Genomic DNA, 19,167 nt, shown 5'->3' with positions numbered 1-19,167 from the left:
TGTCACTCTTCTCACTTCCCTTTCCTTTTTCTTGTTTTTTCAGTAGTGAGGAGTCATTTTGCTGATCAACAAGGGATGTTAGTGCTGGGGAATTGTATACTTTTCATTTCAGACCCCCAAAACCAGATAACGCTCCCAGGTCAGGTTTGGAATGATAAGATGCTCTACCCATTCTTCCTCAACAATGTGCCTCACTCCCAACTTCAATCTCTACTGCATCATGGTGACAATAGTTTCAAATTTCTCATATGAGCCTATAGTAATCTGGGATGTAATGTTTAAGCTATCCACCAGATGGAGCCAAAGATTAAGGGATCATATTCACCAGTGTTTAAGGTAATGTCCTGGTACACCAGTTAGTATGGTAATGTGGCATTGCATTATGGGTATGACTCAGAGGTGAATCCTCCATCTTGGCTCATGCAGTTAGAAATACTGTGTTTTGCTTGCAGCCTGTAAGTGTTGTTTCTCTGCTACACCGTGTAATAAACAGTTGGGTTTTGTTCCTTATATCTCGCTTATCTCAGTTTAGGACCTTACCACTCGGATATCACATATTGGCGATGAGGATCAACAGATCACATCTTGAAGAAGAGAAATAAAAGAGCGCTGAATAACCGATCATGGCTGCTATGGTAGGAAAGATCTCTGCTTTTGATGTTCAGACTCAGACCTGGGATGAGTACTGCGAGGTGCTGATGCATTTCTTTGAAGCAAATGATATAGATGATGTCGAAAAAAGGAGAGCTATTTTGCTCACTTCCGTGGGAAGTCAGACGTATAGTTTAATGAGAAACTTATGCAGTCCTGCAAAGCCGGGAGACAGTAAATTTGCTGAATTAGTGGCCTTGCTGAAGGAACATTTCAATCCCAGACCGAGTGAGATTGTACAGCGTTTCAAATTTAATTCACGGAACAGGAAACCGGGAGAGACTGTATTGGATTATGTAGCGGTGTTGAGAAAATTGGCACATGATTGCAATTACGGGGACAACCTGAAAGACATGCTGAGAGATAGGCTGGTTTGCGGGATAATGGATGATCGAATGCAGAGGAGATTATTGTCCGAGACTGGGCTTACGTATGAAAAAGCGTTGGAACTTGCTCAAGCCATAGAGACAGTGAACCGAGATGTAAAAGAAATACAAGGTTCAGACTGGGCTACTACAAAGCAAGTTGGAGGTCAGGTTAATGTGCACAAGTTAAATATGCGTCAGAAACCACAACGTGAGCATGTAAAAGCATGTTATAGATGCAATGGCGATCGCCTGGTGAGGGAATGCAGGTTCCTGGAGGAAAAGTGCCACAAGTGTGGGAAAAAAGGACATATAAAACGTGCATGCAGGGCAAAAGCAACCGTGGAGGAATACAAACCAAAAGGGGAAGGAAAGCAAAACCTAGGAAGAGAAGTGAAAAAACAGGGAGCACATCACATCAGCGGAGAAGCTGAGAAAGAAGACGACATGTTCATAATGCATAGTATGGTAGAGAACATTCCAAAGGTGGATCCTATCACTTTGCAACTGACAGTAAATGACTCTAAGGTCAACTTTGAAGTGGATACAGGACGCAGCGTAACCATAATGAACAGGGAGGAGTACTCAAAATTGTGGAACCGTGCAAAAGTTCCAGAGTTAAAGTCTCGCTCTATGCAGCTTAAAACATATACCGGTGAACGAGTGGCGACATTGGGTACAGCTACTGTAACTGTGCAACACACGGACACCGTGGAACAGCTACCTGTAGTTGTAGTACCGGGTTCTGGACCAAACTTGTTAGGTCGGGGCTGGATACAAGAACTTAAATTAGATTGGGGAGCAATAAATCAACTAGAGGGAGGCAAACAATTGTCTTTGCAAGAAGTGTTGATTGAACATGAGAACGTGTTCAAGGAAGAACTTGGCACATTTAATGGCCCCCCAGCTAAGATTTATGTAGACAAGGAGGCACTGCCAAGGTTTTTTAAACAACGACCTGTGCCGTATGCCATGAAACCGAAGGTAGAGGCTGAGCTTGACCATCTTTTGAGAGAGAACATTCTGGAACCCGTGAAATGTTCAGAATGGGCAGCTCCCATTGTATCTGTTTTAAAACCGGACAATTCGGTAAGACTCTGTGGAGATTATAAATTGACTGTAAATAGGGTGTCTAAACTAGAACAGTATCCTATTCCCAAAACAGAGGATCTCTTTGCAAACCTGGCTGGAGGGAAGAAATTCACGAAGCTGGATATGAGTCATGCATACTTGCAGATTACACTAGATGAGGAATCCAAGAAGTATGTAACCATAAATACACACAAGGGGTTGTTTACCTATAACCGCTTACCATTTGGTGTCTCATCTAGTCCAGCTATTTTCCAGAGGACTATCGAGGGCATACTGCAAGGGATTCCACATGTTTCAATCTATCTGGATGACATTCTGGTGATGGGAAGAACCGACCAGGAGCATCTGAGCACTCTGAGAGAGGTACTACAAAGATTGGATAAGGCTGGGTTACGGCTCAAGAGGAGTAAGTGCACTTTCCTGGGGAATGAGGCCGTGTTCCTGGGACACAGAGTGGACACCACCGGGCTCCATCCAATCAAGGAGAAGGTACAAGCACTGCAGGAGGCCCCAGCTCCTACCAATGTGACCGAGTTAAAAGCTTACCTGGGACTGCTAAACTATTATAACAGATTTTTACCAAACTTGTCAACAGTGTTAGCACCTCTTCACAAACTTCTGCGTAAGGAGACACAGTGGCAGTGGGAAGAGGAACAGAGGGTTTCATTTGAACAGTCCAAGAAACTGATGCTGTCGTCGGATGTGCTGGTTCACTACAATGCAGAGAAAGACATCATTCTCTCTTGTGACGCTTTACCTTATGGGGTGGGGCGGTTCTTTCACACAGCTTGGAAGATGGAACAGAAAGACCAATAGGGTTTATGTCTCAAACTCTGACCCCGGTGGAAAAAAACTATTCCCAGTTAGATAAAGAGGGATTAGCAGTAATGTTTGGGTTACAGAGGTTTCACAAGTACATGTATGGCAGGAAATTCACCATATGCACCGATCATAAACCTCTTCTATCTCTGTTTAATTAAATGAAAGCAGTACCACAGATGGTGTCACCCCGGATCCAGAGGTGGGCAGTGACGTTGAGGGCATAGGAGTATGTCATCGTTTACAAGGTGGGCAAGTACCATGGGAATGCAGATGCCTTGAGCCGTCTTCCACTGCCAGGTACACCTATCCGTGCAGCTCCAGAGGACAGAGTTTTGATGTTGGAGGACACGGACACGGCAATTGTGACCACGGAACAAGTAAGGACTTGGACCGGTAAAGATCCAGTACTGTCTAGAGTCCGAGAATATGTGATGAGGGGTTGGCCACAGCATCCGGAAGGGACTGATTTCACACCTTACAGTGTCAGGAAGACAGAGCTGAGTGTGCAGGATGGTTGCGTGTTGTGGGGAGCACGAGTGATTATTCCACAGCCAGCACAACAGTCTATCCTAGGGCAACTACATCAGTGTCATCCTGGAGTTTCGCGTATGAAAGCCTTGGCAAGGAGTTACTTGTGTTGGCCAAAGCTAGATGAGGAGATAGAAAATCTAGTCAAGACATGCAGCACTTGTCAAGTACACAGGAAGGCACCAGCAGCAGCTCCTCTCCACCCCTGGGAGTGGCCGGATAGACCATGGAGAAGATTACATGTAGATTATGCGGGTCCATTCATGGGAGCTAAAATCCACAGAGCTCAAATGCTGCTGTCACTCTTCTCACTTCCCTTTCCTTTTTCTTGTTTTTTCAGTAGTGAGGAGTCATTTTGCTGATCAACAAGGGATGTTAGTGCTGGGGAATTGTATACTTTTCATTTCAGACCCCCAAAACCAGATAACGCTCCCAGGTCAGGTTTGGAATGATAAGATGCTCTACCCATTCTTCCTCAACAATGTGCCTCACTCCCAACTTCAATCTCTACTGCATCATGGTGACAATAGTTTCAAATTTCTCATATGAGCCTATAGTAATCTGGGATGTAATGTTTAAGCTATCCACCAGATGGAGCCAAAGATTAAGGGATCATATTCACCAGTGTTTAAGGTAATGTCCTGGTACACCAGTTAGTATGGTAATGTGGCATTGCATTATGGGTATGACTCAGAGGTGAATCCTCCATCTTGGCTCATGCAGTTAGAAATACTGTGTTTTGCTTGCAGCCTGTAAGTGTTGTTTCTCTGCTACACCGTGTAATAAACAGTTGGGTTTTGTTCCTTATATCTCGCTTATCTCAGTTTAGGACCTTACCACTCGGATATCACATATTGGCGATGAGGATCAACAGATCACATCTTGAAGAAGAGAAATAAAAGAGCGCTGAATAACCGATCATGGCTGCTATGGTAGGAAAGATCTCTGCTTTTGATGTTCAGACTCAGACCTGGGATGAGTACTGCGAGGTGCTGATGCATTTCTTTGAAGCAAATGATATAGATGATGTCGAAAAAAGGAGAGCTATTTTGCTCACTTCCGTGGGAAGTCAGACGTATAGTTTAATGAGAAACTTATGCAGTCCTGCAAAGCCGGGAGACAGTAAATTTGCTGAATTAGTGGCCTTGCTGAAGGAACATTTCAATCCCAGACCGAGTGAGATTGTACAGCGTTTCAAATTTAATTCACGGAACAGGAAACCGGGAGAGACTGTATTGGATTATGTAGCGGTGTTGAGAAAATTGGCACATGATTGCAATTACGGGGACAACCTGAAAGACATGCTGAGAGATAGGCTGGTTTGCGGGATAATGGATGATCGAATGCAGAGGAGATTATTGTCCGAGACTGGGCTTACGTATGAAAAAGCGTTGGAACTTGCTCAAGCCATAGAGACAGTGAACCGAGATGTAAAAGAAATACAAGGTTCAGACTGGGCTACTACAAAGCAAGTTGGAGGTCAGGTTAATGTGCACAAGTTAAATATGCGTCAGAAACCACAACGTGAGCATGTAAAAGCATGTTATAGATGCAATGGCGATCGCCTGGTGAGGGAATGCAGGTTCCTGGAGGAAAAGTGCCACAAGTGTGGGAAAAAAGGACATATAAAACGTGCATGCAGGGCAAAAGCAACCGTGGAGGAATACAAACCAAAAGGGGAAGGAAAGCAAAACCTAGGAAGAGAAGTGAAAAAACAGGGAGCACATCACATCAGCGGAGAAGCTGAGAAAGAAGACGACATGTTCATAATGCATAGTATGGTAGAGAACATTCCAAAGGTGGATCCTATCACTTTGCAACTGACAGTAAATGACTCTAAGGTCAACTTTGAAGTGGATACAGGACGCAGCGTAACCATAATGAACAGGGAGGAGTACTCAAAATTGTGGAACCGTGCAAAAGTTCCAGAGTTAAAGTCTCGCTCTATGCAGCTTAAAACATATACCGGTGAACGAGTGGCGACATTGGGTACAGCTACTGTAACTGTGCAACACACGGACACCGTGGAACAGCTACCTGTAGTTGTAGTACCGGGTTCTGGACCAAACTTGTTAGGTCGGGGCTGGATACAAGAACTTAAATTAGATTGGGGAGCAATAAATCAACTAGAGGGAGGCAAACAATTGTCTTTGCAAGAAGTGTTGATTGAACATGAGAACGTGTTCAAGGAAGAACTTGGCACATTTAATGGCCCCCCAGCTAAGATTTATGTAGACAAGGAGGCACTGCCAAGGTTTTTTAAACAACGACCTGTGCCGTATGCCATGAAACCGAAGGTAGAGGCTGAGCTTGACCATCTTTTGAGAGAGAACATTCTGGAACCCGTGAAATGTTCAGAATGGGCAGCTCCCATTGTATCTGTTTTAAAACCGGACAATTCGGTAAGACTCTGTGGAGATTATAAATTGACTGTAAATAGGGTGTCTAAACTAGAACAGTATCCTATTCCCAAAACAGAGGATCTCTTTGCAAACCTGGCTGGAGGGAAGAAATTCACGAAGCTGGATATGAGTCATGCATACTTGCAGATTACACTAGATGAGGAATCCAAGAAGTATGTAACCATAAATACACACAAGGGGTTGTTTACCTATAACCGCTTACCATTTGGTGTCTCATCTAGTCCAGCTATTTTCCAGAGGACTATCGAGGGCATACTGCAAGGGATTCCACATGTTTCAATCTATCTGGATGACATTCTGGTGATGGGAAGAACCGACCAGGAGCATCTGAGCACTCTGAGAGAGGTACTACAAAGATTGGATAAGGCTGGGTTACGGCTCAAGAGGAGTAAGTGCACTTTCCTGGGGAATGAGGCCGTGTTCCTGGGACACAGAGTGGACACCACCGGGCTCCATCCAATCAAGGAGAAGGTACAAGCACTGCAGGAGGCCCCCAGCTCCTACCAATGTGACCGAGTTAAAAGCTTACTCGGTCACATTGCTAAACTATTATAACAGATTTTTACCAAACTTGTCAACAGTGTTAGCACCTCTTCACAAACTTCTGCGTAAGGAGACACAGTGGCAGTGGGAAGAGGAACAGAGGGTTTCATTTGAACAGTCCAAGAAACTGATGCTGTCGTCGGATGTGCTGGTTCACTACAATGCAGAGAAAGACATCATTCTCTCTTGTGACGCTTTACCTTATGGGGTGGGGCGGTTCTTTCACACAGCTTGGAAGATGGAACAGAAAGACCAATAGGGTTTATGTCTCAAACTCTGACCCCGGTGGAAAAAAACTATTCCCAGTTAGATAAAGAGGGATTAGCAGTAATGTTTGGGTTACAGAGGTTTCACAAGTACATGTATGGCAGGAAATTCACCATATGCACCGATCATAAACCTCTTCTATCTCTGTTTAATTAAATGAAAGCAGTACCACAGATGGTGTCACCCCGGATCCAGAGGTGGGCAGTGACGTTGAGGGCATAGGAGTATGTCATCGTTTACAAGGTGGGCAAGTACCATGGGAATGCAGATGCCTTGAGCCGTCTTCCACTGCCAGGTACACCTATCCGTGCAGCTCCAGAGGACAGAGTTTTGATGTTGGAGGACACGGACACGGCAATTGTGACCACGGAACAAGTAAGGACTTGGACCGGTAAAGATCCAGTACTGTCTAGAGTCCGAGAATATGTGATGAGGGGTTGGCCACAGCATCCGGAAGGGACTGATTTCACACCTTACAGTGTCAGGAAGACAGAGCTGAGTGTGCAGGATGGTTGCGTGTTGTGGGGAGCACGAGTGATTATTCCACAGCCAGCACAACAGTCTATCCTAGGGCAACTACATCAGTGTCATCCTGGAGTTTCGCGTATGAAAGCCTTGGCAAGGAGTTACTTGTGTTGGCCAAAGCTAGATGAGGAGATAGAAAATCTAGTCAAGACATGCAGCACTTGTCAAGTACACAGGAAGGCACCAGCAGCAGCTCCTCTCCACCCCTGGGAGTGGCCGGATAGACCATGGAGAAGATTACATGTAGATTATGTGGGTCCATTCATGGGAAAGATGTTCCTCATAATCATTGATGCACATTCCAAATGGATGGATGTGTATCCTGTAAATTCTGCTTCATTTACTGTTACTATAGACTGCCTGCGTAGGAGTTTTAGTAATCAAGGGCTACCGGAGATCGTAGTAAGTGACAATGCCACGTGTTTTGTGAGTACAGAAACAAAAGAATTCATGAGAAACAATGGCATAGTGCACGTGACCTCAGCTCCATATCATCCGTCTTCAAATGGACTTGCGGAGAGAGCCTTACAAACATTTAAGGAGATGATGAAAAAAAGTGCGGAAGGGAGTTTGGCAACCAAGGTGTCACGAGTTCTGTTCAGCTACAGAATAACACCTCAATCTACCACAGGACTCTCTCCTGCTGAGCTGTTGTTAGGACGTCGACTACGCTCCACTCTTGACCTGGTTCACCCAGACCTAAAATGGAAGGTGGAAAACAGACAAATCAAACAAAAGGAGAACCATGACAGAAGGACAAAGAGCCGCAGTTTTGGAGAAGGAGATGCGGTCCTTACCAGGAATTTCAGTTATGGTCCAAAATGGATTCCTGGCGTCATAGACTCAATGACCGGTCCAGTATCATATACGGTCATGGTGGGAACTGGTCAGGTAGTACGCAGACATGTAGATCAGATACTGACCAGACAAAGGGAAATCAAACTGGAGGTTCCAGAGAAGATGTCGGAGGACAAGTTGGCCCCCAGTTATCCAAATGCATCGGTGGTACCACCACCATGAACAGAGCCAGTTCTACCTGGACCCCCTTCGTCAAGAGGAAACCATCGTAGCAGAGTCAGATACTCTGAGTACTGCTCAGGAGCAGCAGGTGGCTCTACCACAACCAAGCAGGGACTTGACTGTAAGACGTTCACCAAGGACTCGCAAGCCGCCAGAGAGATTGATAACGACCTGCTAGATTTGTTCAGTATGGACTATCGTTAAAGGAGTTTCCTTATGGGACTTTTTAAGAATGTTGTTAAGAAATTAATGTAAACTTAAGAGGGGGGGGATATAGTAATATGGGATGTAATGTTTAAGTTATCCACCAGATGGAGCCAAAGATTAAGGGATCATATTCACCAGTGTTTAAGGTAATGTCCTGGTACACCAGTTAGTATGGTAATGTGGCATTGCATTATGGGTATGACCCAGAGGTGAATCCTCCATCTTGGCTTGTGCAGTTAGAAATACTGTGTTTTGCTTGCAGCCTGTAAGAGTTGTTTCTCTGCTACACCGTGTAATAAACAGTTGGGTTTTGTTCCTTATATCTTGCTTATCTCAGTTTAGGACCTTACCACTCGGATATCACAGAGCCATTCTGTGAGATGCCAAATGGTGCTGAATTAGAGACAGTTTTGTGCTGTATATGGCCACAAGGAACAGGATTGAGATGACCCAAATCAGTTAAACTCATAGTGAGATTAAATTCCACCTCATCTATTATCAAATTGTTTTACCTTCATCATAACCATCATTGAAGTCTCTTTAAATGCTACACCTGTCATTTTTGAATTATTCTAGGCATGGGAACAATTTGTACAGTGTTTTAGACTGAAGAGCTTCCCATTACTGAGAAGATATCATGGGGTAGAAATTAGTCTTGGGCCATAGTGCAAAATGGGCAGTATCACATTTGCCGCCCTGCTCGATATCCAGTTCTATTGACTTCAGTGGAACTGAATATTGGGCAGGGCATACAACAGGCACCACTGTGATTCTGCCCATTTTGGGCTGCCACCCAATATGAATTTCTACCTGCATATCTTAAATAAAAAATCCCACAAATATCCATAGTCTATCGTGCCACAAATCTTCATTGATCATCAATTACTATTAACTGTCCCCAATAATCCACTGGGGTTATTTCTGTGAGGCTCCGCTTCCAGAGGCTACGACATTGTAACCTAATTTTCTGACGCTTGCTCACTGTTAACAAAGTCCTGTACTGAGAGCGGAGCCTCACAAAATTAGTGCCCTTGTCTCTAAGCAACTAATGCCAAACATGGCACTTTTCTTTTTTCAGCATTGTGATCTGAAAGAAATCATGATACAATATGTCATTTCCACTGTTTTTTTGTTTGGAAGTTAAGCTGCATCAATTACCTTTCATAAAGTGCTGTTAATGTCACATTTCATGAAATCAACCAAACTAATGAAAAAACCTGAACATAAACCTCTAACATTTTGCAAATTGTTACACTAACCATCTTGTCAAAATGAAGTGCCAAGAAGCGATCCAGTCAAAATTCAGCATTCTGCCAAAAAAAAAATGATAGACAAAAGTCGCAATTTTAACTTGGGCTGGCAGTCCGGCTTGCGATGCTGAGGCGGGCAGCAAACTGTCCCAACCTCGGGACTGTGAGGCCGAGGAGATGTTAACTCCTGGGCCTCAGCTGTATAGGAACGGATCCTGGCACTCAGGAAGGTCAGTGGGAAGGGGTTGAAGAGGACCTCACAGTACAGGAGATGCCTAAACTTTCCTTGTGAGGCTTGCGGGAACATTCCTGCTCTTCCTGGCCCCACAAGGAAAGTCAAAACAAGTAAAAAAAACACTCTTACCTTTTTGGGCCTCTTCTGGCCCCGACTCCTCTTCCTGTTAGGTTGGCCTCACAGGAAAGCAATGGTTAAAATAGCAGTCAGGCCCCTATTATGTCATTGGAGCCAAATCTGCATATTTAAAGAAGGACCCCACCAGTTTCTGGCGGGTTTCTCTCTTGCTTGCTCTGAAGAGCAGTTTACAATCAAAACTTCTGGGAGAAGAGCGGAACTTGGCGGGTAAGTCTCATAAGTGATTTTAACTGATTATCCGACTGGTATCTGTCGGATGGGCAGGGTTAAAATCATCCTTAAAGTAACTTAAAAATCCTTGTCTATGGAGGGAAAAATCAGCCTGGGCTCTCGCTTCATATCATCACTTGTATAATTATAATCGCTTCATAATGTCTCAGATACCTCCATTACCATCCCTGGATATGTCCTTTCCCACCGGCAGTAATGACCTACCAGAGGTGGTGGCACAGTGGTATACAGTCCGGAGGTAGTGGCCCTGGGAGTCTGCAACATTGACTCCGGACCGCATGATGTCTCATGGCATCAGGTCAAACATGGGCAAAGAAACCTCCTGCTGATTACCACCTACCACCCTCCCTCAACTGATGAATCAGTGCTCCTCCATGTTAACACCACTTAGAAGAAGCACTGAGGATAGTAAGGGCACAGAATGTACTCTGGGAGGGGGACTTCAATGTCCATGAAAAACAGTGGCTCAGTAGCATCACACTGAATGAGCTGGCTGAGTCCTGAAGGACATAGCTGCCAGACTGAGCTTGTGGCAGGCGGTGAGAGAACCAACACGAGGGAAAAACCGACTTGACCTCGCCCTCACTAATCTAACTGTTGCAGATGCATCTGTCATAGAATCATAGCATGGTTACAGCACGAAAGAAGGCCATTCGACCCATCAAGCCCGTGCTGGCTCTCTGCAAGAGCAATTCAGCTAGTCCATGAACGTATTGGTAGGAGTGACCACTGCATAGACCTTGTGGAGACGAAGTGCCATCTTCACACTGAGGACACCCTCCATCGTGTTGTGTGACACTACTACCGCAGTAAATTGGATAGATTCAGAACAGATCTATCAGCTCAAAACTGGGCATCCATGTGGTGCTGTGGGCCATCAGTAGCAGCAGAATTGTATTCCACCACAACATGTAACCTCAATGCCCGGCATATCCCTCACTCTACCATTAGCATCAAGCCAAGTGACCATCCCTGGTTCAATGCTGAGTATAGAAGAGCAAGCCAGGAGCAACACCAGATGTACCAAAAAAATGGGGTGCTAATGTGGTGAAGCCACATCACAGGACTACCTGCATGCTAAACAGTGGAAGCAGCATGCTATAGACAGAGCTAAACAAGCGATCCCACAAACAATGGCTCAGATCAAAGCTCTGCAGTCCTGCCACATCCAGTTGTGAATGGTGGTGAACAATTAAACAACTAACGAGAGGTGGTGGCTCCATGAACATCCCTATCGTCAACAATGGCAGAGCCCAACATATGAGAACAAAAGACAAGGCTGAAGCATTCACAACCACCTTCAGCTAGAAGTGCTGAGTGGATAATCCATCTCGGCCTCATGTTGAGGTCCCCACCATCACAGATGCCAGCCTTCAGCCAATTCGATTCACTCCATGTGATATCAAGAAAGACTGAGCGCACTGGATACAGCAAAGGCTATGTGCCCTGACAACATCCCTGCTGTAGTGCTGAAGACTTGTGCTCCAGAACTAGCCGCGCCTCTAGCCAAGCTGTTCCAGTACAGCTACAACACTGGCATTTATCTGACAAAATGGAAAATTGCCCAGGTATGTCCTGTCCACAAAAAAAAGGACAAATCCAATCCAGCCAATTTCAGCCCCAACAGCCTAATCTCAATCATCAGCAAAGTGAAGGTGTTGTCGACAGTGCTACCAAGCGGCACTTTCTCACCAATAACCTGCTCGCTGATGCTCAGTTTGGGTTCTGCTAGGACCACTCGGTTCCAGACCTCATTACAGCCTTGGTCCAAACATGGACAAAAGAGCTGAATTCCAGAGGTGAAGTGAGAGTGACTGCCCTTGACATCAAGTCAGCATTTGACCGAGTGTGGCATCAAGGAGCTCTAGTAAAATTGAAGTCAATGGGAATCAGGGGGAAACTCTCCACTGGCTGGAGTCATACCTAGCACAAAGGAAGATGGTTGTGGTTGATGGAGGCCAATCATCTCAACCCCAGGACATTGCTGCAGGAGTTCCTCAGGGCAGTGTTCAAGGCCAAACCATCTTCAGCTGCTTCATCAATGACCTTCCCTCCATCATAAGGTCAGAAGTGGGGATGTTTGCTGATGATTGCAGTGTTCAGTTCCATTCGCAATTCTTCAGATAATGAAGTAGTCCATGCCCACAAGCAGCAACACCTGAACAACATTCAGGCTTGGGCTGATAAGTTCCAACTAACATTTGTGCCACACAAGTGCCAGGCAATGACCATCTCCAACAAAAGAAAGTCTAACCACCGTCCCTTGACAATCAATGGCATTACCATCGTCAAATACCCCACCTTCAACATCCTGGGGGTCACTATTAACCAGAACTTTAACTGGACCAGCCACATAAATACTTTGGATACAAGAGCAGGTCAGAGGCTGGGTATTCTGTGACGAATGTCTCACCTCCTGACTCCCCAAAGCCTTTCCACCACCGACAAGGCACAAGTCAGGTGTGTGATGGAATACTCTCCACTTGCCTGGATAAGTGCAGCTCCAACAACACTCAAGAAGCTCAACACCATCCAGGACAAAGCAGCCTGCTTGATCGACACCCCATCTACCACCTTAAACACTCACCCCCTCCACCACTGGCACACCGTGACTGCAGTGTGTACCATCTACAAGATGCACTGCAGCAACTCGCCAAGGCATCTTCTACAGCACCTCCCACAACCCGTGACTTCTACCACCTAGCGGGACAAGGGCAGCGGGCGCATCGGAACACTACCAATATTACCTTTTTTTTGGGTGCGCGGCCCCTTTAAGTAGCTGCGCGGCCCAGTCAAAATATCGCACATGCGCGGTTTGTCACATTAAAAAGCCGGCGAGCCGGCGGCGTGGGAGGTCCCCAGAGCTGCATGGCCGTGCAGCTTAAAGGAAACATTGATCACCACCACCTCCAAGTTCCCCTCCATGTTACAGACGATTCTGACTTGGAAATGTAATGCCATTCCTTCATCGTCACTGGGTCACAATCCTGGAACTCCCTCCCTAACAGCACTGTGGGAGTACTTTCACCACACGGACTGCAGTGGTTCAAGGCGGCAGCTCACGAGCACTTTCGCAAGAGCAATTAGGGATGGGTAAAAAATGCCGGCCTTGCCAGCGATGCCCACATCACGAGAATGAATAAATAAAAAAAAGTGACCCCTGTTGGGAAATGTGTAAGAATTAGATTAGACTTGATCGAACAGCCCACTGACACTTGACACCACTGTCTAAACTCACACATTAAGAATGGTCCTGCTGAGTGTTTCCAGCATTTTCAGTTTTTATTTAAGAGTGGACACTTAGGCAAAGTACTGGAGGGCTCTTGGCACCAATGGGACTGTCCCCCATCATCAGCGAGTGCCTTGAGGAGTGGAGGGAGAAACAGTGGAGAGAAAAAAATAAGCAGGTAGGGAATTAGTAATTAAATCATTTTAAGTGCTGGCACAGAGCGTAGCAACTGAGAATGGCTGCACACAAGCGCAGGGCTAACTATAGATGCGAGTTGGTGCACTGCCGGTGGTTGCTGAGTAAAGTAGAGTAGAGCATGAATAATATCTAGGAACTAAGACCAGCATGGATCACTGACTGGAGACATTTTTACAGAAATGTTTTTGTTACCAAATCACTTTAATATTTCAGGAACAAACTGGAATGGACCTTGAAAACAAATGATGCTTTTATAAATGGTTGAGCACTGGCATCTAAGGTACTTATTTTAGCTTTGAATTCTCTTTTCAGTGCAAGTTCTGCTTGGGCCAGACACACAATCAATAAATGTCCCCCAATGACCATCAAAGGGCATAGAAGCATTGTTTAAATAAAGTAAAGAAAACAGGACTTTTTTTTGGTTAAATATCTAGCTCAGATGATTAAACAGAAGGGATTTGTGCATTTGAAAGAAAACCAGATCACCTGCTGAGAGAATGACACAGTGCCAGAAGAATTACGATGAAAATCATTAGCAAGTCTTTGATTTGAATGTTGGATTCAATTAGTGGACCATTGCAGCTACTAGCAAAAGACTATAGAAAAAAATTCAGCACAAATATTTACAGTGAACTGGCATCACAGTCTAAAAGACAGACAGTTTTCAGAGACAAGAAAAGCCCTACTAATTAAATTCATAATTGAGTACTGGCCTATACTGAGATGATATAGGCTGGCTTTACTAATTGCTGCACTATACTCACAACTGAGATCTATTACTGTCTCTCCACCCATAGTGCATTAATATAAATCAACTGTACTCTTTAAACAAAAATAAAGATTCCAACGCTGGAATGAGATTCAGTTCAATACGAACATTTCTGTAGCTGTTATCTAACACTAGTTACAGATAAATAATCTATATATAATTTATGAAATTTTTATAGCTGTTTTCAAAGTTAATTCACTTCTTTTGCTGTGTAAATTTTGTGCTCAGCCAGTGAGGGATGAAACACTGAGTTGTTCTTGTCCAAATAGGCAATTGGAGAGAGATAACAAGATAAATTAAGATGTTTACATTAAAGATTGCACATTAATTGATGAAATCGATCCTTTACTACAGTTGTTATCCTGTAATTTTTCTGTAAAGGGAAAAGAAGCAATGACTTTGTCAGTCTGGCTGGGATATTTCCTGATGTCTGGGGAATGTCCACACAGACCACAAATGGTCCATGGTCAAATCAAGATGGCACCATGGGAAACCCCATCCATAGGGAAGGGTTTTGATCCCACTGACACCACGGACATTGGGTCATTTACTTTACAGGTTTGACTTATATAGTCCCCCTGCAAGGTAGATGGGGTGTCAGTGAAGAAATTTAGCATTGTCCACTGGTACTTGAAGAGGGAGCTAAAAGAAAAATTGAAGAAACAATTATAGGATAAAAGGAAAAAGAACAATCAGTAAATTGGAATGCATCACAGACACCTTAAAATATATCTATTAAGAAAATCCATGCAATTCTAAAAATAAATAATTTAACTTTTTCTTATACAACCTAAAATAATCTATTTTATGCACAGAATAAAATGTAGTATGAAGTTAAGAGGAAAATAATGAAGGGATGTCGTGGAAAATAACAGATGGGTTTAAAGAAGAGACTTACCAATAACGTAGGCGAGGAGGAGTGCTAGTGTTACAGTAATAGCTGTAGCACTCAGAGCCGTGCATTTCCAGTTGCAGCACTTGTAAGGTTTGTTGAAAGTGAAGGCAGGCCTGGAAAAGGTGCTTCTGGGAAGGGGTCTCGGAGGCGGAGAGTAAACAGTATTGGAGGTCAAAGGATAGCTCGGATTGGTAGTACCATAGAGGCTGGATGTACCAGATCCTGGTTTAAATAGGAAATGCCTACAGGAAAAGAGAGAACGAGGTGAAATAAGATTGAATGAAAGAGATAGGCTGAAACTGTTACTTACTGTTTGACATCTGTTCCTCATACATCTGCACAATGTTGACACCTTGATCACAATTTGGGGGGAAATGTCCTTTGCACTCTCCTTCAATAACATTGTATTTGTAGCTAATTTTTTTCAGCCTTTGACCTTTTGAGGCAATGTTATTGGAACCATCTCCCATTTGCCTGAATATAAGAAAAGTCAAGGACAAATAAGGGTCATTCCGCCACTGAAGCTCATCCCCATGGAACCCCAACTCTCCTGAGATAGCATCCTGCTGCAGTTTAAACATCCTTACTACCACTCCTTGAAGATTGTTATGAACAGTTATCGCCCTTTGAGTAACAAAATTCTTAATATCTGTTTTAAATTTACATTTATTAATTTAAACTTATGTTTTTGGTACAACTTTCCTGACTTAATTTGTAGTAACCTATTCATTCAAAATAATATTCTGTTAATTTGTAGTAACATCACAGACCTGCTGAAATGTCCATATCAGGACTTCCACAATTACCCAACTAGCTTAGTATAAGGATGGCGTGAATGTTAAGAACTGAGAAGGAGAATCCATTAATTAACAACCCGTCTGCTCCCAAAAGTAAATAAATAATTAGCAAGAGAGAAGAGAAAACAAATTAAAGTTGAAAATGAGCATTTTTCCACTTAACTGAAATATTTGCATTTAAAGGAAGTAAGCATTAGTAACATGGAGATTTCAGTTTCTCCTCATTCCTAGCAGGAATCTTTACTTAAGAAAATCATTTGGAACTTTTACTTTACTAAAATACAGCCAATGGCAAACAGGTGGTTCTCCCGCTAATAGCTGCATTATAACAAACAACAACAACTTGCATTTATATAGATCTATTAACGTAGTAAAACTTCCCAAGTCACTTCACAGGAGTGTTTAGGGAGGAAATTCCAAAGCTTAGGGCCTAGGCAGCTGGAGGCATGGCAACCAATGATAGAACGATTAAAATCAGGGTTGCGAAACAGGCCGGCATTGGAGGAGGGCAGAGGTCTCGGAGGGTCGTGGGGCTGGGGGAGATTACAGAGATAGGGAGGGGCAAGGCCATGGAGGGATTTGAAAACAAAGATGAGAATTTTAAAATCGAGACGCTGCCGGACCTGGAGCCAATGTATGTCAGTGAGCACAGGGTTAATGGGTGAACGGGACTTAGTGTGAGTTAGAATACGGGCATCAGAGTTTTGGATGAGCTCAAAGTTACAGAGAGTGGCTTGGAGAGCATTGGAATAGACAAGTCTACTATAGATAGTCTAGAGGTAACAAAAGCATGGGTGAGCGTTTCAGCAGTAGATGAGCTGAGGCGGGACGGAGATGGGCGATGTTATGGAGATGGAAGTGGAGGTCTTGGTGATGGAGTGGATATGTGGTCAGAAGCTCATCTTGGGGTCAAATAGGATGCCAAGGTTGCGAACATTTTGGCTCAGCCTCAGACAGTTGCCAGGGATAGGGGTGGAGTTGATGGCGAGGGATCGGCGTTTGTGGCGGGGACCGAAGACAATGGCTTTAGTCTTCCCACAATTTAATTGGAAGAAATTTCTGCTCATCCAGAACTGGATGTCGGACAAGAAAAATGACAAATCAGAGACAGTGGAGGGGTCGAGAGAGGTGGCGGAAGGTAGAACTGAGTGTCGTCAACGTACATGTGGAACCCTGACGTCATGTTTTCAGATGATGTTGTCGAGGGGCAGCATATAGATAAGAAATAGGAGGGGGGCCAAGGATAGATCCTTGGAGACTCCAGAGGTAGCGGTGCGGGAGCAGGAAGTGAAGCCATTTCTGGTGATTTTCTGGGTACGACTGGAGAGATAAGTATGGAACCAGGTGAGGGCAGTTCCACCCGGCTGGACTAGTAAAGTGCGAGTGGATTCATTGGCTCTGCTTCTGGACAGAGAATACTGTTGAAGGGATAGTAAATGTGGGACAGTTGGGTAGGGAAGCTGGCATAGCACAGGTCTGAAACTGCCACAAGCAATGTAGAAATATCTTTGGAGCCTCTTAGCTGCTGCAAATTTCAGTAAAAGCAATTAGTGGATTTGAACTCCAGATTTCTATCTCCCCTCTTTGTTTTAGTTGGACATGCTCTGACTTTTCCGGGTCAGTTTTATAAGAAAAGCTTCTCCATCCTTGATCATCCCAGCTCTAGGAAAGGGTCACACCTGAAACATTGATATAGCTTTTCAGATCCTGGCTGACATACTTTAGTCGCATTTTATGTTTTCATTTCCATCAGCACCATCACCTCCGAGTCAGAAGGTTGTGGGTTCAAGTCCCACTCCAGAGACTTGAGCACAAAAGTCTAGGCTGACACTCCAGCGTAGTACTGAGGGAGTGCTGCACGGTTGGAAGTGCCGTCTTTCAGATGAGACGTTAAACCAAGGCCCTGTCTGCTCTCTCAGGTGGACGTAAAAGATCCCATGGCAATATTTCGAAGAGGAGCAGGTGAGTTATCCCCAGTGTCCTGGCCAATATTTATCCTTCAATCAACATCACTAAAACAGATTATCTGGTCATTAACACATTGCTGTTTGTGGAAGCTTGCTGTGCACAAATTGGCTGCTACGTTTCCTACATTACAACAGTGACTACCCTTCAAAAGTACTTCAGTGGATGTAAAGCGCTTTGGGACATCTTGTCGTCATGAAAGGTGCTATATAAATGCAAGTCTTTATTTCCAATTTTTAGTTTTATTTTCAAAAAATAGACTTGCATTTATATAGTGCCTTTCACGTCCTCAAAGATGTCCCAAAATGCTTTACAGCCAATGAAGTACTTTTGAAGTGTAGTCGCTGTTGTAATGTAGGAAATGCAGCAGCCAATTGTGCACAGCAAGCTCCCACAAACAGCAATGAAGTAATAATTTTTTTTGATGTTGGTTGAGGGATAAATATTAGCCAGGACACTGGGGATAACTCCCCTGCTCTTCTTTGAAATAGTGCCATGGGGTCTTTTACGTCCACCTACAAGGGCAGACGGGGCCTCGGTTTAACATCTCATCCAAAAGACAGCACCTCCGACAGTGCAGCCCACAATCTTCTGACTCAAAGACAAGAGTGCACCACCATCATTAGTGAGCAAACCCTTGAACACTGCAGCTATCATCCAAAAAGCTGGAACTCTTGTCACTAGTTTCAATAAGATTTATTCCTCTTTTATTTTTCTGCCCATTTTACCTTTTCCTTGCTTATGCCGTACATTGGGCAGGATTTTCATTGGGCCGTGGAGTCAGGATTGGAGGCGTGCGGGGGGGGTTAAAATCCCGAAGTCAGGGGTCCCGACCCCATCCCGCACCCAAACCCGCCTCCATGCCAGTTTCAAAGGAGGCGGGTACCCGCCCCGCACTGGGACCCACCTACCCGATGCGGGAAGGGATTAGTGCCAATTAACTGCCTGTTAACAGGTAGTTAATGGGCAGTTTTTAGCCTAATCCCTATTTTGAAGGTTGAAGTGTGGGATTCCCGA

At 44.4% G+C, this 19,167-nt stretch overlaps 1 protein-coding gene across 5 annotated transcripts in view; it reads right to left on the bottom strand.

Moving 5' to 3' along the window:
* Positions 1-19,167, bottom strand: part of tenm1 (teneurin transmembrane protein 1) — a 1,268,320-nt gene that overhangs the window by 339,479 nt on the left and 909,674 nt on the right. For all 5 annotated transcript variants that reach the window (XM_085999260.1, XM_085999278.1, XM_085999249.1 and 2 more), the window contains exon 5: positions 15,392-15,630. In XM_085999260.1, the coding sequence (XP_085855386.1) occupies positions 15,392-15,630 (239 nt within the window). The remainder of the gene's footprint in view (positions 1-15,391; positions 15,631-19,167) is intronic.

Source organism: Somniosus microcephalus, chromosome 1 (assembly GCF_052327205.1).
Source record: "Somniosus microcephalus isolate GS21.2 chromosome 1, FLI_Smic_1.0, whole genome shotgun sequence".
NCBI classification, from domain to species: Eukaryota; Metazoa; Chordata; class Chondrichthyes; order Squaliformes; family Somniosidae; genus Somniosus; species Somniosus microcephalus.
The sequence above is the reverse complement of the archived record's forward strand: the minus strand, read 5'-3'. Positions and strand labels throughout refer to the sequence as shown.